This window comes from Molossus molossus, unplaced genomic scaffold, assembly GCF_014108415.1.
Source record: "Molossus molossus isolate mMolMol1 unplaced genomic scaffold, mMolMol1.p scaffold_m16_p_1, whole genome shotgun sequence".
NCBI classification, from domain to species: domain Eukaryota; kingdom Metazoa; phylum Chordata; class Mammalia; order Chiroptera; family Molossidae; genus Molossus; species Molossus molossus.
In genome coordinates, this window is record NW_023425344.1 from 239,604,950 (window position 1) to 239,631,989 (window position 27,040).

Below are 27,040 nucleotides of genomic sequence, written 5' to 3' on the forward strand. Positions count from 1 at the left end.
CTTGGGGTTGGTCAACTCTGTGCCTGGTTACCGGTTCTGTCCAGGAAAGCCCGTCTGTCTCAGGACCTGTCACCTGCTGTGCCGTCTCTGACACACAAAGTGAAGTGCTCACTGGCCTGGATGAGTGGCAACGTGTTTTTAACCAGAAACACGACTTCACTCTTTCACTGTGGTACTGTGTTATCTTCTAACCAGGAAGAATAGGAACCAGTATTTTAAATACTGCTTCAAGAGGGCATTGATCAGTAAAATTTGCAATAATATATGTCACGAGGGTAATCATTAAAATGAGAAGGTAGCTCCTGCTGACGCCAACCGGTCCCAGGACTCCCCACCTCCCCGCTTGGTGCTTCCGTGCCAGTGCACGGGGGACCTGCGTGGACGGCTACACTGGGAGGCCCCGAGACGTGCTCTGGGTGACACACTGGGAGTCTAGGCTTAGACTCTGCAGGCGGAAACAGATTTTTGCCCCACGGGAAAACTGTCCACGCTCTCACACTCTTCTCAACCAAACAGGTACGCCGAGAGGTGAGGCAGCCCAGATTTGAAGAAGGAATGGAAATCACAGCACGTCTCTCACAATGGGAGAAGAAGGCAGCGATGCTTCGGCTTTGTGAAAGAGGCTTACCATTTATGAGCTCAAGAACTCGGGATCTAAGGGCAGGGCAAGTGCTGGAGAAAAAGACCCTTGCCATGTATTTTTAGAAAGTGCCATCGTGCTGGGTTAGCAGAAAGGATGAGGCATTTCACAGTTCTACGACTCATCCGATTCCTACCCAGCTCCCTCCCTGTGCGGTTCCAGACACCAGTGTCCGCCCTGACGATCCAGCGCCTTCCATCCTGGCAAAGGTCGGCTGGTTTGCTGGAAACCTGAGGCACGAGAGCGTGGAGAAGCTCCACGTGGCTGGTTCACGGGAGAGAGCTGGGCCTTGCATCTCCTAAGGGCCCCAGCTAAGGGACTTTCTGGGCCAGTGTCCTTTGGGACACGAAACACTGAAAACAAAATGGCCTTCAGGTGAGAACGCAAGCCACCGGTGCAGGAAGGAAGCAAGGAGCTGATGCTGTGACGGAAACAGCTCAGTGTGACCCATCAGCCAAATGAGGGAGGCCCAGCCCGTCTCAGCAAGCAGACCGCTCAGGACAGCGGGGCACATGGAGACAGTTTGCCATGCAGGGTCACTCATCAAAGGGACTCGACCCAAGCCTGGGCTGGGATCAAAGAAAAGAGAAAGTCATCTGATGCTGGGTCAAGGCTGTTCAGAAAAGGTCTGTGAGGGAGCCACGTTGGGGACGGGCCCTGAAGGGGGCGCTGCCCCGCGTGAGGAGGCCGAGGGAAATCTCAACGGAAGAAGACGCTCGAGTAAGACGGGCAGATCCTGGACGTATTTGGGGAACAATCTGGCTCCAGGAGACGGGGCAGGGGGTGCCAGGTGCCGTGATGGAGATCCGGAAGGTTCTGCAGAGGGCGGGTGGGGGCGGGGGAGCTGCAGGGCAGGCAGGAGCAAGCACCCGCTGGCCCGCGGAAGGTCCCGAGCCCACAGCGCACCCTCGCCTGGGGCTGGCAGGGGAAAAGAGCTGCCCCAGGGGCGTTCATCTGGTTCGGCGACTGACCCGAGTCCTGGAAGCTGGGAAAGGGCGCCGCCCGGTGCTTACAGACCACCACCTAAGCCCTTCTCACGCGAGTCTGCATCTGATGGGAGGAGCTTTGTGGATGAGGGAACCGAGGCCCAGAGAGGTCAGGCATCCACCCGAGTCAGGCACCGGGCAGAGAGAGGCCCGTGTCCAGACCAGACCCATCAGCCCAGCACCTGATGAACTTGGTCAGAATTTCCTTCCCCCACCGTACCCTGCTTTCTTAGCATAAAAACAAAACACGACATAATGTGATCTGTCCTCAGCCCCTCATCTACAGGGAGACCAGCATGATCACAGCCTGAGAAGGAGAAGCTGGCACTGGATTGGGTCCCTGGGAGTTACTGTGGCTTCATTTTTAAACACCCAAACCAGGCCGATTGCCTTCAGCACCTGGAGTCTGGTTCCCTCCACCCCGGCAAGCGGCCCCTCGGGACACCGGGTGCCCTTCCCAGTCGTCAGCAGGCGCCTCCCTTACCTCCCGGTGGCCGTCATTCCGATGGGCGTGATTGGCAATGGCCGGACTCCAGGAAACAGCCCTCGGCTCAGAACCCGCGCTCCGTTCTGTATCACTCCCGGAGGAACTGGAAAAGCAAAAAGGAAAAGGCACCACACGTGAATCCCACCGTGAAAATTTCCTTCTGAGTCAGACAGTGTGGAGGGAGAGAGAGAAGAAAAGCAGAGAGAAGTCAAAGGCACAGAGAGTAAGCAGAGGCCAATGCACACGCGCGCGCGCACACACACACACACACACACACTCACAAAGCAGAGAGAAGTCAAAGGCACAGAGAGTAAGCAGAGGCCAATGCACACGCGCACACACACACACACACACACACACACACACACAAAGCAGAGAGAAGTCAAAGGCACAGAGAGTAAGCAGAGGCCAATGCACACACGCACACGCACGCACACGCACACACACACACGGAGATCAAGGCAGAAAGATAGAAAAAATACCACACCTCAAGAAAGATTCAGTCAGACCAATAGCTTACAACCAAATTATTGATGGTTTGTTTTAAAAAGGTGCGTTTCAGAGACTGGGCTTGGAACATCGCGTTCCTGCATTTACTAAACAGAAGCGTCTACCTCCAGCCAGGCCCTGACAAGGTCTCAGGAACCCTGGGCACAGCTGAATGCAGGTGCCCAAATAACAGCATTTCCTCCTGCTTCTCCAGTCCCGCTCAGAGGATCAGAACCTCTATCTGTCCTGAGTCCAACAAGGGAGAAGACAGCCCGAGGAACAGCAAAGCCATCTTCCAAACTACGGCACCTCGGTGCTCACAGCACGGTTCACCTCACCACAGACTCCGCTGCCCGAGGACAGGCCCTCGTGTGCTCGCGGGAATGAAGGGTCCACAGACAACAGGCTCTGGCTTCTGCCTCAGTCACCCAGACCCCACTCTGGAGGCTCCCCCAAGCAAATCTCCTGGGTCCTCTCAACAAGCCAGCTTCTTTCTCCAACCAACCCTAAGCCAACCTCGCCGGGGGCCACCAGACCTGCCATTTTCCATACAAACTCCCAGCGGCTTCACACCACCCGATTCTGGGTGAGGGTTTACAGTACAGGGCCACCACAGGAAACAGATACCCGACTCTGACCGCCCGACAGCAGTTTCACCTGGTTCAAGCTAACATGCTCACTGCACCTACCAGCATGCCCCCAGGTGTCTAGGGGCCAGGCGTGCTTCATGATGGGGACACGGGGACACCTGCAGTTCATCTCAGTTCTCCGAGTGCAGCTGTGCGCACGCCCCGGTCTCTCCTTGCCTCTCTGAACCGTGTTCACGAGGACCCCTCTGCTGTCAGCATCCTGAGAGGCCCCAGAGCTCTGGCTGTGTTCCTATAGCCCAGGCCACAGTCTCATACAGAGCTAAGGTGAACGGATTGTGCTTTTTCAAAGACCACACCAAAAAAAAAAAATTATACATTCCAAAATGGAAGCCACTCTGGATATTAACTTTTTAAAGCCAATATTATTTGTGTACAACAAATACTCTTTACAAAACACGTGCATGCTTACATAAATAGTCCGAACCTTTAATCACGTCAGGTGAATGTCCACTCTCGAATAGGGGATAACTTTCTGGACCGATTCCTTGGGTTCTGGAGCTCTTGCTAGTATGGGTACCATTTGTCGTACAGGTTTGCATAAGGCTAGTGCTACCAGGTTTTACAAAAGGTAGGGTGGGAGATAAAATTGAAATGAGCGCTGTTCCTTCCCATATTTAATTGTGAGAGTAGACTTAACGAGATCAAGGACTCCTGCCCATCACTTACTATTAGCCTGATTTCAGATCGTAGATCATCTAAGGCAGGAGACTCACCAAGCATCTTAAAAGCGTGAAACCTGTTATAATGTGATACTGCAGCGAATTACACTTTGCTTAGTTGATGAGTTCTCTGTGAGAGTGTCTAAAATGTGTACTACCTAATTTATATGCTCGGATTCCAAGACTTCCTGTATTTGAAGTGGGCAGGCAGTGTCGTATTGGTGAGTGTAGACACGGAGGTCAATGGAACACCCTAAAATCTAGAACTAGAACCACACCCACGTAGTCCACTGTTTTTTCGACAAAAGCATCAAGACATGGGGCAAAGGACAATTAGAACAACTGAAGAGCCTTTGGGGGAGGGGGTGAACCTTGATCCTAACTTCATACCATACATGAAAGTTAATTAGAAATAGATCATAAATCTAAATGTCAGAACCAACATCTAAGAACTGAGAAGAAAATAAAGGGGAAAAGTATACCAAGAACTCTCAAGGAAAGACACGTGAACCTGGCAGAACTCGAGGGTTGTAGGTCGGTACTCCCGACAACATGTTTGTGTCTGAAGGAACAGGCTTTCTGTTTGTCTGCCTGGGGGATGGAGGGGAAGGGTTTTTCAGTTACTTTGCTGTGCGGTACTCTCTTCAAAACAGTCAGATAACCACAGATTCAGTCTAATCCTGAGAATACTGCCTAATAGATGAGTCACTAGAGGCCTCATCAAGAGCAGCAAGTGCAGAACGGATACCCGATAAGTAAATATTTAAAACCTGCACAGCCATAATTCTTGCCAGTATAAATTATTACAGTCCCGTAGACAGAGCATGTCAACTAATGGACTAAATCTTTTACAAGTCCCTGCCCACGCATTAGGTGAAGGGGACACAGGGTTACCACAAGTAAGTGGGACAGAAGAAGAATTAGAGGCGATAAAAATATACGAAGGTAGCCCTGGCTGGTTTGGCTCAGCAGTTAAGAGCACTGGCCTGAGGACCGAAGAGTCTCGGGTTCGATTCCCGGTCAAGGATACGTACCTGGGTTGCAGGTTCAATCCCCAGCCCCGGTCAGGGTCATGCAGGAGGCAACCAATCGATGTCTCTTTCACATCAATGTTCCCTCTCTGTTTTCCCCTCCCTCCCCTTCCACTATATCTAAAAATTAGTGGAAAGATATCTTCGGATGAAGTTTAACAAAATTACACACACACACACACACACACACACACACACACACACTAAGGTAAATGCTGGGGCAAGGAGCCTATAGGTATGAAGGAGGGAGATACCTAATCCAAACTAAGGGGTATCTGGGAAGACTTCCTGTAGGCAGAGGAATGACACATATAAGGCCTGGAAGTGATCAAAGGCACACAGTATGCAAAGGAACTAAAAAGCAATTTTGTAGAGCATCCAGTTCTAGCAGGAACGAGATGGATTTTACCCCACAGATCTGCGAACACCATTAAAGCATCCGAGGAGGAATGAGTCTTAAGCACAGGGGCTGAGAGCCAGACTCTGGTATTGGACGACCTGGGTCCACATCCCATCTCTGTCATTTACTGCCTGAGTCCCCTGATAAAGCTCCTTTAGGTCGGGCCCCAAACTGATATTTATCTCCCAGAGTATTTGGAGATTTAACTGAGTTAATAAAGGCACTATTATTTAGAAAATTACATGTTAGTTATCTGTATCATTGTCATCACTAACACAATCAACAGCTCAGAGCAATCCTGAGGCGGCCTGTGCTGTCTCCATTTCAGGTGAGCCGAAAGCACATTAAGAACGAAATGAGCCCTGGCTGAGGCTCAGTTGGCTGCAGCATTGTCCCGTAAACCAAAAGGTTGCGGGTTCGATCCCCAGTGGGGGCCCCTACAGGAGACAACCAATCCATGTTTCTCTCTTACCTTAATGCTTCTCTTTCCCTAAAATGAATAAAAACATATCCTTGGGTGAGGAGGAAAACAAGAGCAAAATGAGACTCGAGCCAAGGACTTGGCCATGTTCCTGGTCACAGAGTTACCAAGAGTAACAACGGCTCCTATGCGGCTTCTGTCCCCCTGTCCATGACCCGTCAGTCACCCTGGGACAAGGCCCAGGGAGCCCAGGGACGTGGAGAGAGCAGATGTGGTCACCGAGGATGTGTTCTCCGGCATAACCACTGAGTCACCTGCCAGTTAAGGGAGAAAGCAGCCGCGAGGACAGTGCCCCATGCCGAGTCCTCTGCCCGAGTGCCTAGAACTGTAGGCACAGGGGCTTGCCCACCAGGAAGGGAAACAGAGGAAGCCAGCCCCGCCCCAGCACCTACTGGAGACCAGAATCTTTGATGCTTCCTGTCTCATTTCAGCCTTCCTGCAAGAAGTATCCTGCGGCCGGCAAGAGGACACTCGGGGCAGCACAGCCTCCACCCAGAGTCTTGCCCACCACGAGCTCTGTGGCTTTGGGCAAGCGCTTTACTCTTTCTGAGCCTCAGTTTCTTCACCTGTAAACTACGCATCACTATGCCTCCGAGGACTGTTTTGAGGATTAAATAAGACAAGTTACATAGGCTTAACTCAGAGGCTGGCCTAGCACATAAGCTCATCATCACCATCACCATGTTCATCCTCCCTCCGCCCCATCTCACCTGTCTAGCATCCTCTTACCAATGATCTGTGCAGCACAGGCCCCCTGGGGTCAGGGCCCAGGGAACCTCTCAGCCTCTCATGCTGTTTGCAATCACCTCTCTGCATTCACCCATTCACACGGCTTCCTGATTAACGAATGGTATTCACTCCAAAGAGAGTCTCCGGACGGAGCTACCCCGCAGCACCAAAAGGCTTTCCCTGAGCTATTTCCTGAACCTCACAAGACTTCTGGCATGGAAACCAGGCTGCTTCTTTTAAATCCTGGAGCTCGTTCTCAGACGAGCTGCCACCGATGGCTGCCTCTGCCAACCCCGGCCTTGCTCAGCCCTCCTCCTGGAGTGCTCTTCGCCGCGGGACGGCCGAGGGTCTGCCCTTGCTCGCCGCCTGCCAGGGACCAGCTGTGACACGGAGCTGCTCCCCACCCTTCTCCTCTGTCCCCATCCCCAGGTGTCGGGGATGCGGCTTCTGAAGACGAGTCACAGGCAGTCTGTGCGCGAAGGGCGCCCTGAGGTCCATGTTCGATTCGGGAACCCTAAAGGAGCACGAGGTCCATTCCCGGGCTCTTTCTTGATGAGCACATCGACCTTTCTGCTCCATCGACATTTTACTCTGCACTCCCCTCAAAGTCATCAAAGCACATCGAGCACCTTCCAACCAGTACACCTACTAGCTGAGGCCTGGGCTGCAGCCAGAGAAGAGATGTGATAAGAAACTGGACAACATCTGGCTCAGGTTTGTGGCTCTCACTAGAAAAGGCTCCAGCGCCATCCCTTTGTTACATCATTTGGCATTTACAGGTGAGAAGACACACCTGAGACTCTCAACTTGTGGAACCAGGCACCAAGGACATCAGTACCTGGGCTGATCAACCACGTTCTCTCAACTTAACAGACAGACTGACTCTAACCTTTCTTGTTTTTAACCAGCAAGAAAGCAATACTCGTACCCAAAAGAGAGTCCGATCAAGCAGCACCGCTCGCTGGGATCGGAATGTGATCATCTCGAGGACCTAAAAAAAGCCTATGGCACCAGACAAACTTCCCTCCACATGGTGCACCCCCCACCCGCACTTCCTCAGCCCAGCCCCCCCCCCCCCATGCTTAGCTTCCTTGGTTTTCATTCTAAAATTAACCTCTGAGCTCCCACTGCGGCCTTTGGAGAGCAGCCCTGGCTCGTGCTACTGGAGGCCATAGCTGAGCAGCCAGGAGATCCGACAAGCCTCCCTTTTCCTGAAGGCGGCCTCTCCACCTGCTTACTTGGAAGGATCTGGGGAAGCGCCTGCCACGGGGGAGCGACCTCCCGGCTGTCCCTCTGCCCCGGGTCCAGGCAGGGTGCAGAATGCACCCATTTTGTTGTTTTGTCTATTATCTGGAGTTCCTTGCTGGGAACATTCCAACCGGGGATTATATCAGCCTGTGAAGATGAGTAATACTGATCTGACTTCTCTTGGCTTCAAAACAGTTCCCCCAGTAGGGTGAAAGATGACTCACAGGGCTTGTCAAATGGGACTGCAAAGCCGGTACTTAAGAAGACTCTAGAAGCTGGAATTAGTCGACACGGCCGCTTTGGGGTGGGGTGAGGGGAGCTGGGTGGATCTGACTGGCAGCATAACCCAAAGTGGAAGCGACAATGACGTGGCGAAGTTCTGCCCTGGTTCTTCTGGAGTCCTACAGGTGTCCCGCTGAGCATGGGAGGCACCGTGCACGCGGGCGGAGGTCCCCCACGCTGCAAACGGTCCAGGTCTGACAGCCGGCACCGCCGGTGCTGCTGCGGGTAGGGCACACGAGCAAATGTGGGAGCCCGGGGTCTGGATGCGGTGCACACGGCCGTCTCATCGAAAGTGGAGCATTCAGCTGCAACGAGAGGCTGAGGGACCCCCGGGGAGTCCGGTTCAAGTAATAACTGGTGCGCTGAGCTGCCCTGGGGCAGTGTGCGACTCCCCAAAGATCAAGGGGCTTGGGGACTGGGGTTCTCACCAGCTTCTTGAGTCCTTTCCTTTGTGTGACCGACTCAGCTCAGACTCTGGACTGTGGCCTCTGCCAGCCCCCCGCCAGCTCTGCGGACACCGAGCAGGGGCAGGAGGAGAGGGAAAGACGGACGTGGCAGCCGTCTGGTGACTGGAGGGGAGTGGTCACGAAGGGCAACGACAAGCCACCCAGGCCGGCCTCTACAGCTGGGAGGGACGGCGGCACGCAGACTAGGTTGGTGGCTCCATTCAAACGGGCAGCCTTAGCGGTGACAAGAGGCTATAAATAGTGGTACACGAGGAGCCTCTGTGAACACGGCCGGGCCCCAGACCAGCCAGGAAGAGAATGCAGGCAGGCGGCGTGCAGACGGGAGCCCACACTCCCCAGCGGGGGCCGCGGCAGGGCCCCCGAGCCTGGATGATGGGCACACACGGCCACCGCGGGGCAGGCTGCCCACACCATCGGGCGGCTGGGTGTCTGCTGCCTCTGAACCTCTTTGCCGAGGACGCCCCTCTCACTCCTTCCAGGCCTTGGGCACAGCTGGCTGGGCAGGGATGAAGGCATCATCCTTTTATGTCTCTAAAGCTTCTCCCTTTGAGAGGCAAGGTGCCACATCAAATCCCAGGGTGAGGAACACTGTGCAAGGGAACAAGGGAGGCGAGGAAGGGGGAAGCAGAGACGAGCTGAGAGCAGGGTGTGGACACACAGACACAGGGACTGTGTTCATCAGGGAGCAGCCAGCCTGGCTTCCCACGTGCAGAGCAGACACTCAACGCTCCGCTCTCTAGGGGCTTCCCAGCCCACGGACCACACGCACCCTGGTCTCCAGGGGTCTTCACTAAGGCCCGGGGCCGAGGGCAAGGTGAATGTACAGGGGGTGGCCCGCCTCTCTGCTGCTCTCTCCACTCCTGTGGGCACCCTGGCCCCTCCTTTCCAGCACCAGGCCCCCCTCTTGGCGCGAGGCCTTCACGGAGGCGGCGCTGGGTTTCTCGAAGCGGTAAGAACAAGGCAGGGAGCCTTCTAAAAACTTGCCCACAGCTTCAACACAGGACACTGAGCTCTGAAAGCGAAAACGCAGCATTTCAAAGTAAACGGGGCTTTGGGCACCCCGAAAAAATTAGTATTTACAGCTTGAGTGCTAGAGTGGGGGAGCGGGGAGAAGCTCATTTAGTCATAAGAATATTAAAACCCATTAACTTGTCAACTAATTAAAAAAAACAAAACAAAAAAACCTGCTTCCTGTTCTACCTGTGGTTAAGAATCCAGTGATGGGGACTTTATGGAAGCTGCTGAGTGTCCATTTAATGGCCAATCCCCTGGTCTTTTCCCTTTTAATTCCATTTTTCCAGCTCATCCAAAGTATTTTTTTTTTAACCAATCGCCACCGTGTACAGTGGCCAGATGCTAAGGAAAGTACTAGAATCTCACACAGCTCCGATGACACCAGTCCGTGTCCCCCATGATGAGTGAGCCGACTTGAATTCAGAACCCATTTCAGACTGTAACTTGATTACAGTGTGGTCTGGACTCTTCCTGCAATGTCATCTGAGAATGGAGGTTTTTAAAAAATATTCTTCTATAACTTCACACATCGTTGGAAAACCGCACTACAGGTTAACTGCCGGTGACATGTCTGAGAGGTGGCGTGTGCTTCTCGGAGGTGTGAGCAGCCTGCTCATGGCTAGCAATGTGAGCGCAGCAGACAGAGACCGAGAGTTCTGGACCTGCAGAGCAGGTGAGGGCAGCCCCCGGCAGAGGCACAGGCTCCTCCTGAGAATGCTTGGCTATATCTTTTGGGTCCTTTTAAAAAAAAGTAATGAGTAAGAGAGGATGGAGTCAAACATCCGAGGGCAGGGCCAGGAAGGACGGTCTGGAACTCCACATCAGTCCGCCATTAATGAAAGACGGCCTGTTGTGAGGCTGAGGCTGGAGGCTTTCCTGTGGGGACCACTATGACCCCAAAGGTGGGAGATTCCCCTGGCTCAGGAGGCCATGCAGTCCTTCGAGAGCCAGAGCCCCCAGAGAGGTGGAGGCCTGGCCATAAGAACGAGCCAGGTGGGCACCAGCCCCGGGAGCCGCAGTGGGGTCTGCAGCTCCGACGTCATCCCCACGCCCGTGTGTTTCTGCAGTGCGCAGTGTCCTGGGCAGGGCTGGCCAGACCCTGGTGGACGCGCTGGCTGGCTGCTCAACAGGGTTGTGGCTGCGGTGGGACGTGGGCAGGGCAACTGAGCTCGAGTCAGGAGGAAGAGGGCACAGAGACCCCCATTCAAGGTCATTTTTCATCACTTGGTAAGAAGATCTTTCTAAAACCATGGAGGTCTAGCTCAGACGTGGGAAAAAATACATTAGGTGGTGGAGAGAAAAGAAGTTCAAAGAAGGAAAATAGTTGTCTCAAGCCTGTCACTGCTCAGCGGACCTCAGACGGTGAAGACGGGAGCTCTGCCAGCTAGTTAGCCCCGCCCTCCCCTCTACGCCAGCCTGGGAGGCTGGTGGGGATGGCACCGGGGGGACATGGGGTCCATTTCAAGGCTAGTCCACTCTCCTGCACGACACCCACCTTAGCCAGACCTTCCTCTCCTCTCCATCTATACGGTGGGAGCCTGCTATTAATGAGCTCCCAAAAGGGAAAGAAATTGCTAAAAATGGGCACTGCTCAGCTCCATGGCTGTTAAACTGGCCCCATGTAGCGTCTTCTAGCAGAAACCAAAAACTCACAGGAACAATTCCTGCAGGAGCAAAGAAGGTCTCTCCACTGGGACTCATTATAGAGTCTGCTTCCCTTCCCCCAAGTCTGAAGCCCTGAAAGTGAACTAGAACTCTGTCATCTTGGAAACACACCTGAGCATTCATTCATACATATGCATGGCCACATGTTGCTATGCATATGTGTGTGATTGAGCTCTTAGGTCGTTTTCAAGCGGTTCTACAAGGGAAGTTCTACTTGAGCATTAGTTCTTCCTATGGCCTGGTATATAAATGAGAAGGTTAAGGTCACAAACTATGGTGCTGAAGGCTATAGAAATATCTACTCACAACCTGCTTGTATCTCAGGGGGAGTATTCAAAAGCATCATGGCACTGGCAGCATCAATGTCAGGATCTGGAAAAATCAACCAATAAATAACATTATTTACAACGGGGCCGGTTGTGTGCGTGTGGTTCTTTTCCCCCTGCACGTTAGTTTATGAATGCAATAGAGAAAAAAAAAAAAATCCAGAAACTAGATGAGCTATTCCCAAGGTGACGTTCTTCCCACTTGGATGTGAGAGGAAGGATGTATTCTGGAATGAGATGTAAGGGGCAGGTTCGTGAGTGTTTGAAACAAAAGCATGGTCTCTTCTCATTTTGCTAGTTTCATAATTTGCACTGTATGTTCCTGATAACTTGCTGATGTGTGCACCCGCCTCACGGCCTGTCCCCTGGGGTGCAGGAGAGCCGGGTGACAATGGGACGTGCAGCCACAGGAATCTTTAATGAACTGGGGAAGCGCACAGCACCAGGAAGAGAGAGCATTAAATACACCTGCATCTAGTAAGATAGAAACAAGACGTTTGGTCATTTCCATGTGTCAGCAGAATGTAAATTGTGTTTTACAAGACGGTGTGTGTGCACAGTGGTGGTGGAGGTATAAAAAACTCACACTTAAAACATATAAAAAATTCAAGTTATAATGTTGAGGGCACAACATTTGCTTCCACATCTATTATTGCTTTTAATATAGGACAAAAAGAAAAAAAAAATACTCATCACTTCATTGCTTTAATTCTTAATAGGTTTCTGAATCCTTACTGATCCACCGGTCGACAGATGGCAGGTTATAGAGAGACAGAGAAAAATATTATCCTTTTATAACTAAATTCATTTTCCTCTGAGAAACAGCAGTGCTGCTGCTATGGAAATGAAAGTCACCATGGCAACAGTAAACAACCCCCAAGAATGGTCACTGAATAGGCTGAAAAGAACATCTGCCCCAGCCCAGCGTCCCAGCTGCCCTGGGGCGAAATTCGCTAATAGTGCGGTGATGCCGCGTGACAGAAGCCGCCGCCTGTGCCCTGTCCAAATAAATGAAGTGTGCAATTGAAGTCGACATCAAAATGCCTGTCCTTGCAGATTACTACCTCTGTGTCCGCTAACCCCGTGACGAATGGTGGGAGGGCAGAGGGGATCTCACTTGTCACTTTTTGTACAAATTACATACCAAAAAATTCAATTTACTACTAATGGCTCCACGGCACTTTATTTTGGGTATTATGCGAGAAAATGACTTTTTTACTGTTTAGAAAGTACATTTTTCATATTTTATATATGCAGTTTAATTCCAAGGGAGTAATGGGAAGCAATAGAAAGCCCACGAGTGATTAATAATATAGGTGAGGCTGGTTCCAGGAGACAATGTCTCAGAAAAGAGAGTCAGGGAGCTCACTCTGCAAGCCTTTTCTGTGGTACCTGCAGGAGGCCCCTTACTCACGCTGCATAATGGAGCGAAAGTTTATTTTAATAAGTACATTGCATGAGAAACAGGTAAATTAACTTGTTTGGCAATTCCTGGGGTAAAATCCCTAAAACAGTCATCGCTCCCCACTGATATTAAAATACATATTAGTTGAAGGATGAACTGGAAAAGGTACAGTCACTCACAGCTCCCAGGGTCCCGCTGCCCCTGCCCTCACCGTTTCCCACAGGGCCTGCTGCCAAGACACAGAACCTGCAGTTCCGGGGTACTGCCGACACCCTGCAAGCCTCGGAGGGCAAGCAGCTCCTGGGGTGCTGTGAAGGCCGATGCCTTCCCCTCTTTGTAAAAGGACCCTTTCCTATCTCGGGGCCCAGGAGAGATGCACCCCTCGCCCCCGTAAGTGAGGTTCTCTACCATCTTTGAGAATGCAAGTGCCCTAGACAACCCGCAGTTGGCCTGGCTGTATGGTCCCCCCTCCCCAGGGGACTCTTACCCGGAATTTTCCTTAACCACCAGGGGGAGCTTCGATGGGGGAAGAACAAGAGGAAATACAGGTAAGAAGTCAGGAGTCTTTTCCTATGTATTTTGCCAGAAAATTAAAGAAAGTACTTCCATATTCTTCAACAACACATTGGACCTCAGGAGGAAGGTGCAAAAGGCATAATGAAATAAATGAGAAAGAAGGAAAAGAAAGAGACCTTAAACGAAAAGAACGTGATTAACACTCATGACTTTCGCAGAACCTAAGGGCAACTTGAGGAGGACTTTAGACCCATCTAACACCCACCCCCGCCAAAGGAACACTTCCACAGTAAAAACGAGGCTTTAGGTCAAGTCCCCCAAGCATTCCCCAAACCAGTTTGGCCACAGCTTTAGCCTCCACAGATAAAATCCTACTGGTCTCCAGGCATTTGGGGGCAGGTGCAACGCCCATCTTCTCATGAGCTCATTGGTAATCAATTCCTACAGCCTCACTGTCCATTCTGAGGGGGTCAGTTCTTGGTGGCGGTGGTGGGGGGAGGGGCAATCTTGACTACGAAGCCCTATGGGCAGAATGAAGTGGAGGGTAAGGCATGGGATTCCCCCCTAACCTTGGCAGGCAAATGGGCAAACATGAGAATGCAAGTGGTCTGAGAACACATGCTTATGTATGTGTGCACGTGTGCACACACGGGCACCACTGCGGCAGCCCTCCCCCCAGGGGAATATAATGAGTGCCATTCTTGGTGCACAGTTTGCTGAGTTCTGACAAATTTTACCCCAGCGCCACCATGACTATACTCAAGGTCCAGAGCACAACAAAGACAGAGATTGCCATCACTCCAAAGTCCCCTCGATCCCCTTTCGCTGTCATCCCTACACTTGTCCTGGGCAACTACTGATTCGCTTTGATTTTCATCCATGATGTGGTATCAGTGACTCGCTCCTCATTACGGCTATTATTGAGTGGTATTCCTCTGGATGGATATACTATCACTTGTTTATCTATCTACCTGTAGGTGGACATTTGTATTGCTTCCAGTGTGGGATCTTAGAAAAAGCAGCCGTGAACTTTTGTACCAATCGTCCATGAGCATGTGTTCACTTCCCTTACGCAACTGCAGGCAGGTGAATGTTCAACTTTCTAGGGAAGGGATTTTCAGCCGGTGTGCTGCAAGAATTTTCAAAACATGCAACACCTGACTATTTCGTCAGGGGTACTGACCTCTTTTCCCTGAGATTGTCAGATAAAAAATACGACCACAGCCAACAAAACAAAAAACCGTCCAGTGTGAATGCCCTGTCTTGAACTATAAATATATAGGGCATGTAACAGAGCTATATCTTATTGGTCATATCACATAATAAGATTGCATCTGATTGGTTAATTCTTGGTACCAGAAATCCTTAGATGCAGGTATAGGCACCTGTTTTTTTAAAAAGTCACTTTAGCCCTGGCTGGTGTGGCTCCATGCACCGAAAGGTCGCCAAGTTGATTCCCGGGCAGGGAACGCGTCCGGGTTGCAGTTTCGGTCCCTGGTCCAGGTGCACCCGGGAAGCAACTGATAGATGTTTCTCTCTCACACTGCTGATTCTCTCTCCCTTCTTCCCCTCCCCCCTTCTCTTTCTAAAAAATAAATAAATACATATTTTTTAAAAAGTCACTTTGGAACAAAACGAGTAGGTAATTATTATTATTATTTTTGTAAATCAATAAAAATTATACCTATTTTTGGTCAGATTGGCAAAAAATATATATTTTTAGTGTGCCAAAGAATTTCAGTATTAGTTTTTGTGTGCAATGAGATGAAAAGGTTGAAAATCGCTGTCCCAGGCCACTGACAAACTCTTTCCCTAAGAGGCTGTGCCATGCATGAGTTCCAGTGGCTCTACATTTTTGACAACACTTGAAATTGTCGATCTTTTCAATTTTAGCCATTCTAGTAGATGTATAGTGGTATTTCACTGCGGCTTTAACTCGCATTTCCCCAATGACAATGCCGAGCATCTCTCTGGGTGCTTAGTGGCTGGTCATCTGTGCATCTTTCTTTTGAGAAAAGCCTGTTCAAGTTTGTGTCCATTTTTTAAATTGAGTTGTTCAACTTCTTACTACTATAAGGTTTCTTTGAACATTCCAGGTAAAAGTTCTTTGTGTTTGTGAAATGGTTTTTCTCAGTCCATGTCTTGTTTATTCAGTTTCTTAATTATGTCTTTCAAGAAGAAGTTATAAATTACTATGAAGTCCAATTTATCAATTTTTAAATAACTTGATGGTTTTTATGTTTTAAGAAACCTTGGCCTACTCTCCAAAGTTGCAAAGATTTTCTTCTGAGGAGTATCTTTTATTCTCTTTGTTAGTATATCAAATATGTTATCTGGATTAAACACCCGGATATACAGGGAAGTGGAGGTAGAAGTAATCAACCAGACCTCTTCCTTCATCCAGTAGAAGCTGGCTAAGCACGGAACTCTCTGAATTGTGCAGATCGATACCAGAGGGCTCCAGGTATGACAGGGGTAACACCAGGTGGCCTGCGAGAAGACTTAGCCATGTTTCTACAGAAACAAGTCTCAGACCCTCTGCCAAATATCTTACACACCTTTATGCTTGTCACACCCGGACATCCTGAATGTGCTTCACAGCCAACAATCTCCCGCATCGCCTCTCCAAAGAGAGGCTACACTGCTTAGTCTTATTATTAAAATGCCTAAGTTTTTTCCTTAAAAAAAAAAAAAACATGAAAGTCATATGTGCTCACTGTAAAAAACATAGACACTAGGTGGATACAATTTAAAAAAATAAATGCCTTCCTCATAGACCCACTCCCAGATTCGTTCTCTTTATACATGTCCAGAAACTGTCTCTATAAATATAGGCAATTATATTCATTGAAATACCAACCCACATATTTACATGCATGTGCATGTATCTATTCCTTAAAAGTGGGTTCCTAGGGAAAATACTTTTTTGAAAATAACTTTTTCTTCTCTTTTTCACTAACGACTTATCTTCTACCTTTTCATATTAGCATACGTGATCTGCAGTTCTCCCGTGGTGACTTTTGGTGCATGAAAACACACTAACATTCTCTGTTTTAGATTGCAGACACACAGCTTTCTGGGGTCACGCCCACTGGCACCTTGGGTACATGCTCTTCTTCACCAGCACACACCAGGTCTCCCCAAATGCCTCTCAGCTCTCTGCGGTCAGCACAGACTAGTGGTGTTTTACACCTTCAGGCAGCAGAGACGTTCTGATGAAGGTGCATCTTTTTGGCAGGATGCTTTGGACCAAGGATGCTCGTTTTGGAGCTTTTTGGATGGAGATGTCTTAGAGGCTGAGGAGCTGTTCTGGGGTTAGAGGGTGCTTCTGCTTTGGAGGCATCCCAGATGCTGAAGGATAAAAGGTCCAGGACTAGATCCAGGGGAGGTGGGGCAGGGGGTGGCTGTATAGGATGTTCCCTGGGCTTAAGAGAGGCTCTCCCCCAAATGGTTCAATCCAGTTTATCAGTATAAGAGAAAGCCATTTTGGCCAAGAACTCTTTCCAGAAATAAAGGCCCACTTGGCAGGAGTATCCTTCATGTTGCTTCTCTGGGGAACTGGGGTGAGGCACAGGGGTGCAGGGGAAGAAAGAAGCATACGTCTCCTCCTTTTTGGAGCGGAGACGGTTTCTCCCAACAGTGTCCTCATACAGGCACCCAGGTCATCACCACTGGTTGACTCAGTATACTACCACGCATTCATTCTGTCACGGATGCTTCAGAAAGTCATGACTGTGCTCGAAATGCAGCCAATCTTAAAATTCCTCCTTCCTTGTGCTTCAGTAACAAATGATACCTCTCCCCTGGGCCGGTTCCCAGTGGCCCATTTCAATTTTCATCTTTAATGGAAAGTCATCTTTAATGCAGTTGTCTTATCACACTGCCTCTTCCCTGCAGCATGAGACTGGAAACTGGTCACAGCTCTTACAGATGTTCCCACATCTTCTTCTCTTGAAGGTACATGCACTATTATATTATGCTCCACGAAGAGAAATAGGCAAGAAAGTCCCTAAAACCAATGGTTCAGCTGTGTGGGTTTAAGATGATATTGCTCTTCATTTTTCCAAAATGTGGAGATGGTTTCTTTGGAGCACAGGAGGAGGCTTTCTCTCTGGGGGTATGATGGAAAAAACACCAGGCCAGGCTTGGGGATGCCTGGGTTCAGGTCCTGCGCCTGCCACCGTGTCGTGTGACTTTCATTTAGGGTCTAAGTTTAAAATTGTGGTGGGTGTCTGCAGCCGTGGGAGGGGCCAGGTTGGTTCTTCATCTCATCCCACCAGTTCCTGGCTCTGCCCGTCATGTCCCCTGACTTCCTCTTCCCTTCCTGGTTCGTGGCTGCAGAACTATAGACTTTAAGGAGCATCTACCAAACGGGGCACCTGCTCCCACACCTTCGGAGGCAGTGAACACTCTTAGTAAGGCTGGAAGAATATCCTTTTATCTCTGAAAAGCTCTGGCCTGTCATTCTGGGCACCAGATGGGTCCACGTCAGGGCATTCCACCCCACTGGGCATGCACAATTTGTGTGTTCCCAGTATGGCTTCTGCCTGTGTTCTCTCCCCTTCCTCCGGGACCTGGCAGCAGAGGGAAGCGACTGCAGAGACCATCCGTTCTAACACATGCAGAATCCGAAGGATGGTTGAAGGCCCAGGGCTCAGTCCTCGCTGCCATAAAACTGTCACAAAAATGTGAGCACCATCCTCGGCATCCCGGAGCTGGCTGACCCAATAAAATGAACACAACCTGAGAATCACGACCAACAATTATTTTCTTCTTAAAAAGTATTTAATTTTCCACATATGTTCCTCTAGTTCTCCCTGACCCACAATACCTGAAATGTTTTATAAGATGATGCAAGGTCTTTCCTTAACTGAGTAAGAGATTCAAGAAACATAAAAAATACCAAACAATGGATGATACCGGCTCGGACAGAAACGGTCAGGTATAAGGACACCTTCAAACAGATGCACACACTCTGGTGCTCACATTCTCTGCTCCAAGGGCTTCTCCACACTGGCCTTGTTCACTGCTAAACCCCCAGCGCCTAGAACAGCGCCTGGGACACAGGGGTGCCAGACGACAGTTGTTGAGACAACGAACGGATGGCCTGTCTGACCCAGCTGTCTGCGGCTCATGATGACCTCTAGGGCCTAAGCGCCTGCATGTGCAGGGAAAACCCCAGAAAACCAGATGGCAGCCATCCGGGGATTCTGATGTGTGGAAAAGGAGCAAGACCACCTCCAGTAAGAGTAAACCAAGGGCATGAGAATGCCGTCCAAAGAGGGCAAGCGGGATGACCAGTGCCCCCTAGAAACCCTTGATCGTCTACAGCTCCCCCAGACCTCTATGCTTGGAAATATCTTCATCCACTTTTCTGTAACTGCACAAGAATGATACATCTGAAAGCATTTAGTTAACCCTTAAAAACGGAGGAAAAAATAAAACTTGGATAACTTTTAGGGCCAAGGGGATGAGAAATAGATTAAAAACAAATACAGTAAACACCAAGCAATAAATAAACAATAATCCCAAATGAGGTGTACATCCCCTGGGGAATTCTGACTAGATGTGCATAATTTCATTATGTACGCTCTGTATACTAAGTTGGCAGCTCTCAATTTTGGATGATTTTGTAACCCTTCCCCCCAAGGGCACATGGCAATGTCTGGAAGTACTTTTTTTGTTTAATAATTTTCTTTTTCCTTTATTGATTTCAGAGAGGGAGAGAGAGATAGAAACATCGATGAGAGAGAACATCAACTGGCTGCCTCCTGCATACGCCCCACTGGGGATTTGGCCCACAACCTGGGCATGTGTCCTGACCAGGAATTGAACCCACAACCTCTTGGTGCATGGGTCGACGCTCAACCACTGAGCCACACCGGCTGGGCTGGAAATACTTTTTTGACTGTCGTGAGCAGGTGGAAGGGAGAGGGTGCTTCTGGCATCTAGTGAGGAGGGCCCAGGGGCGCTGTTCAACTGCACTAGAGTCTACAGGCTAGTGTGCCCCAACAAAGAATTACCCAAAATGTCACTAGTGCCGAGGTTGTAAAACTCTTTACTGAGCTTACATATGCATGTGCTATGGCCAAGAAAAGCAGCTCTTCGAACCAAACGATCGCAAAAAGAATACATCAAAAGTAAACAAATAGGTATAAAATCCACTTTGAGGTTGACCTCTCCCCCCACCCTTTTTTTTTGCAAAATCCCTAGGTGTAGGTTAAGAGGGAGGATACATACGCTGCGGCTTTGAAACCGCCGAAGCAGGCGCCGTAACCTTTAGCTGCTGTTGCGGTCAATCGAGACCCCTACACCGGCCGCCTCTGACCTAGAAGGGGCAGCAGGACCGGCGCGCGGGCGGCTCTCTCGAGGTCCCTCGCCACGGGGACAACTTCCACTTCCCTCTGGCTGGCGGCTGTTAAGACGGCATTCACCATTGCCACGAACTGCAAACACCTGGCGGGTTCTCCCAGCCAGACGGGACAGAGCGATACTGCTGAGCCCAGGGGACAATCTCTGCGATTGATGGAAGTTTAGGGAATAAAAGCCTCACACAAAGATGGACTCCAAGCTGTGACTGCAAACATCGTCTTGACGACAGGAGTTGGAGTGCGAGAAGAGCTGTCCCTCTCCAAACAACTGTCTTGAAGAAATACTCCCAACCCGTGCTCCTCTGAAGGAATGAGGCGAGTTAAAACCAACTGTTGAGCAAGTTGAAACTAACCGTTGTTTGTTGCAACAAACGGCAATCTACGCCAGGCTGTTGGGGGGGGGGGGGAAGGGGATGATCTACACACATGCATTTTCGGTCTCACTCGGTTCGTGTTCACACATCTTCAGGGGCTTTCTCAGCTCGACAGCAGTGACTGGTGAGCTCTAAATGTCAGATGGACTGGTCTGAGGAGCAGGGTGATGACAGACTCTGCAAACTAGGAGTGTGTCTGTCCGAGTCGGCTCCACAGCCGGGAGCTTGCTCGCTTGGGTCTACTGCCCATGTATTACCCCTAAGTCCACTTCATGCAGAACGGGATTCGAGGAAAAGGTTCTGGAAGATAAATGCACAACTCCTAGTGCGCCCTGGGCTGGGAGTCAGATGCCACGGGTTGCTTTCTCTCCATATCTCAGTCACCCCGTCTCTGATGTGGCGTTAGGGTGGCTGAGCTGCGGGTCCTCCCAGGGACTCCAAGTCTAAGAGTCCATCACAGTCGCTGTTGCTTCCCTGCCTGAGAAATAGAAGAAACCTTGCGCTGGCCGGTGACTCGGCTGGTTGCAGCGTCGCCCCACACACCGAAAGGCTGAGGGGCTGATTCTTGGTCAGGGGCATATGGCTGGATTGCGGGTTTGATCCCCAGTGGAGGGGTGTACGGGAGGCAACTGACCAGTATTTCTCTCCCTTCCACTCGCTACCAATGATAAACACATCCTTGGGTGAGGATTTTAAAAGCAAGCAAACAAGCTCATGGACACTCTCCAAGCAGATGCTTCCAACTTCTGTCTTCTTTAGGCAACAAGAAACACTTTAACTTTGATGTCTTCTGAGTCCCTTAATTCCAATGTCCCATTTGCTTCTGCAAAGAGGTCTGCATTTCATTGCCCATTTCTCCAAATCTGTGCTCTCAGTGAACATAGAGCCTACCCCTCTCCTCTCAGCCGAGACACTGTCACCTAACCACGCCTGTTACCGGGCACTCTCAATCTTCCTAATGACAAAAACCAGTTGATGGAAATCTTTCTAGCAGCCGGCTGAGAGCAATCAGGAAGGAACCCTGTGGACTGAGACTGACGATACGAAAGGGTCCTGCCCTGGCCGGTTTGGTTCAGCGGTTAGAGCGTCGGCCTGCGGACCAGAGAGTCCCGGGTTCGGTTCCTGCTAAGGGCACGTACCTCGGTTGCAGTTTGTCCCTGGCCCCGGTTGTGTGGGTGGCAACCAGTTGATGTGTCTCTCCCACGTCAATGTTTCTCTCTCTCTCTCTTCCTCCTTCTCTCCTTCTTGCTCTATCTGAAGATAAATGTAAAAATATCTTTGGGTAAGGATTAAAAAATAAAATGTTCTTTTAACTTCTTTCCGGTCAATGAGAAATTGTCCATTCTTCAGAAGGGTTTTCCCTTTTGCACCTCATTCAGCTGTATATTTATTTACTACATTCTCTGATTTTTGCCTCTCTGGGGCACCGCAGAGGTTTTGCAGCGGGGATTTTCCCTCTCCAGACTGTTAGCGTCTTCCCCTATATTACCTCTCCCCACCCACTGGAAGATCAGCTCCTGCCTAGTCCCCATCCCGGAGGACACTTCCTCCTCTAGTAAAGGGCCCCGGGTTGCTGGCAACCCCGGCTCCAGCTGTCCTCTTGGGGGCCTGGTCGGTGCTGACAAGTGAATATTTCCAGTCGCTCGGCATCTTCAATCAGCTGTCTTCAACAGGGCAGACGTGCAAAGCCTCTTTCCAGAAGCAGATTCCAGCTCAGAGTGACACGGGCAGGTGTGTCTGTGAGAGCACACACCGACAGCTCGTCCGGCTCTCGCCTGTCTTCCTCCCCGGCCTCCGAGCGGCGAGGAACTGAACACACGGCTCACCTGGGAACAGGTGCATCACACACCGACTCACGAGGATTTCCAAGGGACCATGGGACCACTGACTTTCCGGACCTGATAGTCAACTGTCATCACACAGGCACGTGAGAACTAAGCCCCGCTCTGCTTTCTGCGTCCGCCACACTGACTCACACACTGTCCCAAGCTAGCCTCTACCGTCCTGTGCCAGAAAGAGTCATCAGTTGAAATGATCTCTTTGTTGAAAAAGGGTTTTCCTATGCTGAAATCAACTTCCTTAGTAGAGAGCTGCTCCCTGAACACCTGGAAGGGGCGGCCCCTGCTGCTCTGGGGCCCAGACCGCTAACCCCAAGGTGAACGTCTCGGCGTGAGACGCTGCACCTGGGCAGGGGTGCGCTCCGTGTCTGCAGAGACGCCCCGCATTCTCCTCTGGCTACTTCAAGATAAGTCAGAGGGTATTTTAAGCACCTATCTGAAGTCAGAGGATGTTGGTTGGGTGAGAACAATGAAAGGTAAAATAATATCATCTGTGTACAGCTCACCCCCAGAGAGGGGTACCCCGAGAGGCTAGAACCACAGAATACAGTCAGTAGGGATTTACCACTAGACAAGGTGTGGAGGGGAAGGGACTTCAGAGGAATGAGACCTTGACCCTTTGAGCCTGCACCACAGGGACCCGCGGTCAAGTACATGCTGCAGAACCCCTTGCTTTGCTACAACCGACTTCTGAATGCAAGTTCTCCGGAACGACCCTGCCTGTCTGTTCAAGGCCAGATTGGCTCTCCCTTCCACTGTGCCTTGTGTCTGTGGTGACTGAGGCAGCCTGCAGGGCCCAGGTGTGCAGGGGCCCTTGGGGGCAGGATGGAGGGCCGAAGGGCCAGTGCCAGCCCACGGCTGTGTGTGAGAAAGCTGAGATGACAAAGCGGACCCACGGGGACAATGCACCAAGGTCAAGTGTGATCAGGAAGGGCTAGTGTGTGTGGTACCGACATTCAGTTCATACCACGGGGCAGGCCGACATGCCGACGGGGCCAGGGATGGGCTGCGGGGGGCAGGACAGGTTGAAGGGCAAGGCAGAATCACCAAAGGCTCGAGCCATCTACGGTCTTCCTCTGGGTGGTCTGGAGGCCCTGCCCATCCAGGGCAGTGGACCAGTAGTGTGCCAGTGAAGCAGGGATGCTTGTATGGCTTTAGCTCCAGGAAGCAAATGTCATGTGGCCACCCTGCTCCCCAGATGAAGAGCCACAGGAGTCCATTACCAAAACGTAAGTTACTTATGTTTGGGGCACCTGACCAAAAGGCCAGAAGGAAACACAGAACCACCAGGGCCCTTGCCCACTCTCACACATGTGGTACACCCAAGTGCACACAGATACCACTACGATCCAGTGACACGGTCACACTTCTGCAGGCATGTGGGCCCCTGCAAAGCCCGCCTTTCTCCCGTGGAGACACCTGAGCTGAGACACGAGGAGGCACGGCAGGTGCACGCACATTCCCCACCAGAGACTGGACATCTAGCCTGCCCGGCTGCAGCCTGTTCGCACTTTCCACCGGGACTCGGGCAGCTGACTTCTGCAACAGGATTACTGGGCGCGGAGGTCTGTCCGGGCCTTAGTTTTAATGTTTAGCCTTTAAGCTTTCTGGGCTAATCCTTCCTCCACAGAAATATAATAGCACGGGGGTGGGGGGGGGATATACCAACACAAATATGTCACTTGGTATATATATTTTAACCTTTGCACAGTCCCTGAAACATGTTTATTCGGAAACAACCGACACTATGAAATGTTCCATTGAAAAATAAAGACAGTGCACCCATGGAGCACTTGTTTTCCTTGATCAGACATGGAACTGCCCCCCGTGTCGGTGGCTCTTGAGGCGCCCCCAACTGTCTGGGGTTGCAGAGCGCGTGGACATGGGGAGGCGAGAGGAACGTAACCGTCACTGTCACTGGAGATCGCATACTCCGTTTCACACAAAAGGACATCGGCACCCTCTATCCATCGCTGAAAATAAAAGTATCATTCAAGTGTTCATGAGTAGTTCATTTTAGACACAAATAAGGAAACATATAGAAACAGTGACTCAAGATTAAGGCTATAAACAAGGTATCACGGAAACAGTCGGATTAAGTTGTCCACCCAACAAGAACGAAGCACAGCAGTGCGCGGCAGGGAAGGGAGGAGGTGCCCACCCTGCCCGGACCCTGCCGCAGATCCGGGCCGAGAGTCTGAGGCTAGAAGACCCCCGCCTGCCGAAAGCTCATGGTGTGGAGGTGGGGAACGATTAGTTTGGGTTTAAAATTTAGTCAAACCAGAAAGCAACGCGTTCATCTTCTGGTGGACAAATAGGACACTGGTTCCAAAGAGGATCCCCACAGACGTTTCCAGACAGTTTCCAGGAATGTTTGCATCCCCAGAACAATTATTTTAGTTGTAAGGAGTCTACTTTGAAGGTTCCTTCTTTTTTTAGATGTGCTTGATGAAAACCAAACCAAACAAAACCAAAAAAAAAAAAGACCTCCTGACCTTCCAGCCACGCAGCAACCATGGGAAAAACACGCAGGGCATAAAACACGAGTAAGTGAGGAATCAAGCAGCCAAAGCGCCGAGGGCAAGAGCCTGCTCGGAAGCACGCTTTCAAAGAAGGTGGCTTCCTCCTGCAGGTGCGATGCATTCATCCCACAACTATAAACGCTGAGCCAAACAGAGGTTTTCAGTTTGTGCCTGGGCATATTTGTTTTTAGAAAAAAACAGGAGGGACAACAATAACCAGACCAGCTGATCAACAGACCCTGGGAGACTCTAAAGGTACAGCTGACAAAAGGTGCCGGGTGTGTGGGGCAGGTCGGTCCCTGCTGGGGCTGCAGCGAGGACAAAGCCATCTGGAGCCAGCTCCGCGGCCGCGGACACGCCGGCGGCTCAGGTTACTCTGACGGCAACGGGGTTCGGTCTCTTTCCATGAAAGGCAGAGACTTCAGCTTCCAATAGGAGAAAAAGTTACAGCGAGTATTATACAAACAAAACCAAAAGGACATTGGAAGGCAGACCAGGCCGGCATCTGTGGTTTTCTCTCGCCCTTTCCAGATTCTTCTAGGAAGGGATTCGGCGTATTTTTCACTAAACACGAGCCCTGCCTGGGCGCCTGCAGACCCCGGCTGTGCCGGACGTCAGTGTGGCCACTGTGCTTTCCGGGTACAGGGAGGGGAGCAAGGGGGAACTCAAAGTAAGTATCTTTTTAAAAGCACACCCAGTCTTTCCCAGTGCACATTCTGAAGAAACCCAAACGCCTGTTTCGTAAGCTCTGCCACCGAGGTGACTGGTGACAGGCCAGGCTGACACCCTACAGCCATGAGCATGCTGTTCCCCCAAATGACTGTGGCTCCAGGGAATGTGTGTGTGGTGCGGGCTGGGGTGCAGGACAGAGAGGTAAGAACCACACGCACACTCTACAAACCTGGGCTTTGGCTTGACTGACGATGGAGAGAATTTGCTGACAAGCCTAGCTCCTCCCCCCTCTGCAACTTGGTATTTATTTCTCACCGTTTTTCCTAGGTAAGAAAAAGGTTCTTGCTTTTTAAAACTTCTTTTTTAGTTTTTCTTCACAGAGCCAACCTCAGCTAAAAATGAACCCACATAGTCAACACAGCCTTCCCTGAAAGTTACTCTTCCTGCCACCTGCTCGCCTCGCAATGTAGACGGATGGAATTGATGGCGGAGCCTGAATGCACCCTTGATCCTCGCGGATCCCCCTTCGCAGCAGTGGTCCTCTGAGCATCCCTACCTGTTGCCTCCAAATCACCTCTGGATTTGTCATCTGGTGCTCTACCAGCCAGGGGAGGGTTCGTGGGCCCAGCAGCACAGGTGGCTGGCCGTCCAGTGCAACTCAGCCACAAAGCCGCCTGTGAAGACCTCCACCCGTATGGTCTCTCCCTTCCCAGACCCCTAGAGCTCTTCCTACCATTATCTGGAATCTGCCTTGGGTTATCTTCTAAACATTTCTTGTACATACACAGGGTCTTCCCAAAGAGATGACCTCCCCTGTCAGTAGGGACATTCAATCCTCTCCACAGTCCCCAGAGGAAGCCAGGGAGCAACCAACTCTGGAACAATAGTTCACATCTAACAAGCCTGCCTTATTTTCATTCTGGGAAAAAGAAGGAATCTTTTGCCACGGAACTCTTAGTCTGGAAAAGATGCTTAGAAGAAGCAGAAGAAGCATGAGGAGCCACAGGTGGCCACACCTTCTGACAGTGAGTCACAACTTTGGGTATCTGAGTGGAATGAAGAGAAGCCACAAAGAACCTCTTTTTGTTTGTCAATGGCCATTGAGGGGTGGCAAATAACAAAGACAGTGACCCTGTTTGGTTGCCCAGAGTTTGCTTTAAATCAAGGTCTTCTGGTCCTCAGAAGACCTCAGAAACGGACTTTTAAGGATGTTCCATTCATTCCTAGGTAGTGCTGCTACTTCTAGAACCTATCACATGACTCAACACAAAGGCCTCCTTGGGGTTAGCTAAGGCTTGAAATCTCCAAATCCAGTGGTCTAACCTGTAACACCAATTTCAAAGGCAAAAGACACATTAGTCTTCATCAGTCTTCAGAGAAGCGTAGGGATATCACACAGGACATACTCCTGACAGTTTTAAACTCATCTAAAATACATATTATCAAGGTGCTAAGAACTTACTTGGGTAGAGTCTGGGATACGTAACAAATAGAAGAACCACATGGTTAAAACTACTGGTGGCAGCAGTAGTTGCTACCATTTCCCACCAAAAGAAACAAGGCTTCTTGGAGAAACGGCTGACACCCAGTCTGGACAGGATATACACACGATGAGCCCAGAGTACCTTTCCACACCAGAAAACGGGGAACCTCTCAAGGTCTACTATCCTCGCGTCAAAAGGACTCCGCTCCTATAATCACACTAAGTTGAAACACATTAAATATGGTTGAACCCAACAGATCTAGTGATCTTTTTAAAAATATTAAAACTCACTGGTCACCTTTATA

At 50.4% G+C, this 27,040-nt stretch overlaps 1 protein-coding gene across 6 annotated transcripts in view; it reads right to left on the bottom strand.

Moving 5' to 3' along the window:
* Window positions 1–27,040, bottom strand: part of FOXN3 (forkhead box N3) — a 378,852-nt gene that overhangs the window by 19,854 nt on the left and 331,958 nt on the right. For 3 of the 6 annotated variants that reach the window (XM_036240711.1, XM_036240728.1, XM_036240719.1), the window contains 2 exons: window positions 11,535–11,600; window positions 2,111–2,216 (listed from right to left, as the gene is read on the bottom strand). In XM_036240711.1, coding sequence (XP_036096604.1) covers window positions 2,111–2,216; window positions 11,535–11,600 — 172 coding nt within the window. The remainder of the gene's footprint in view (window positions 1–2,110; window positions 2,217–11,534; window positions 11,601–27,040) is intronic. The other 3 variants (XM_036240745.1, XM_036240751.1, XM_036240736.1) reach the window with 2 other exon arrangements.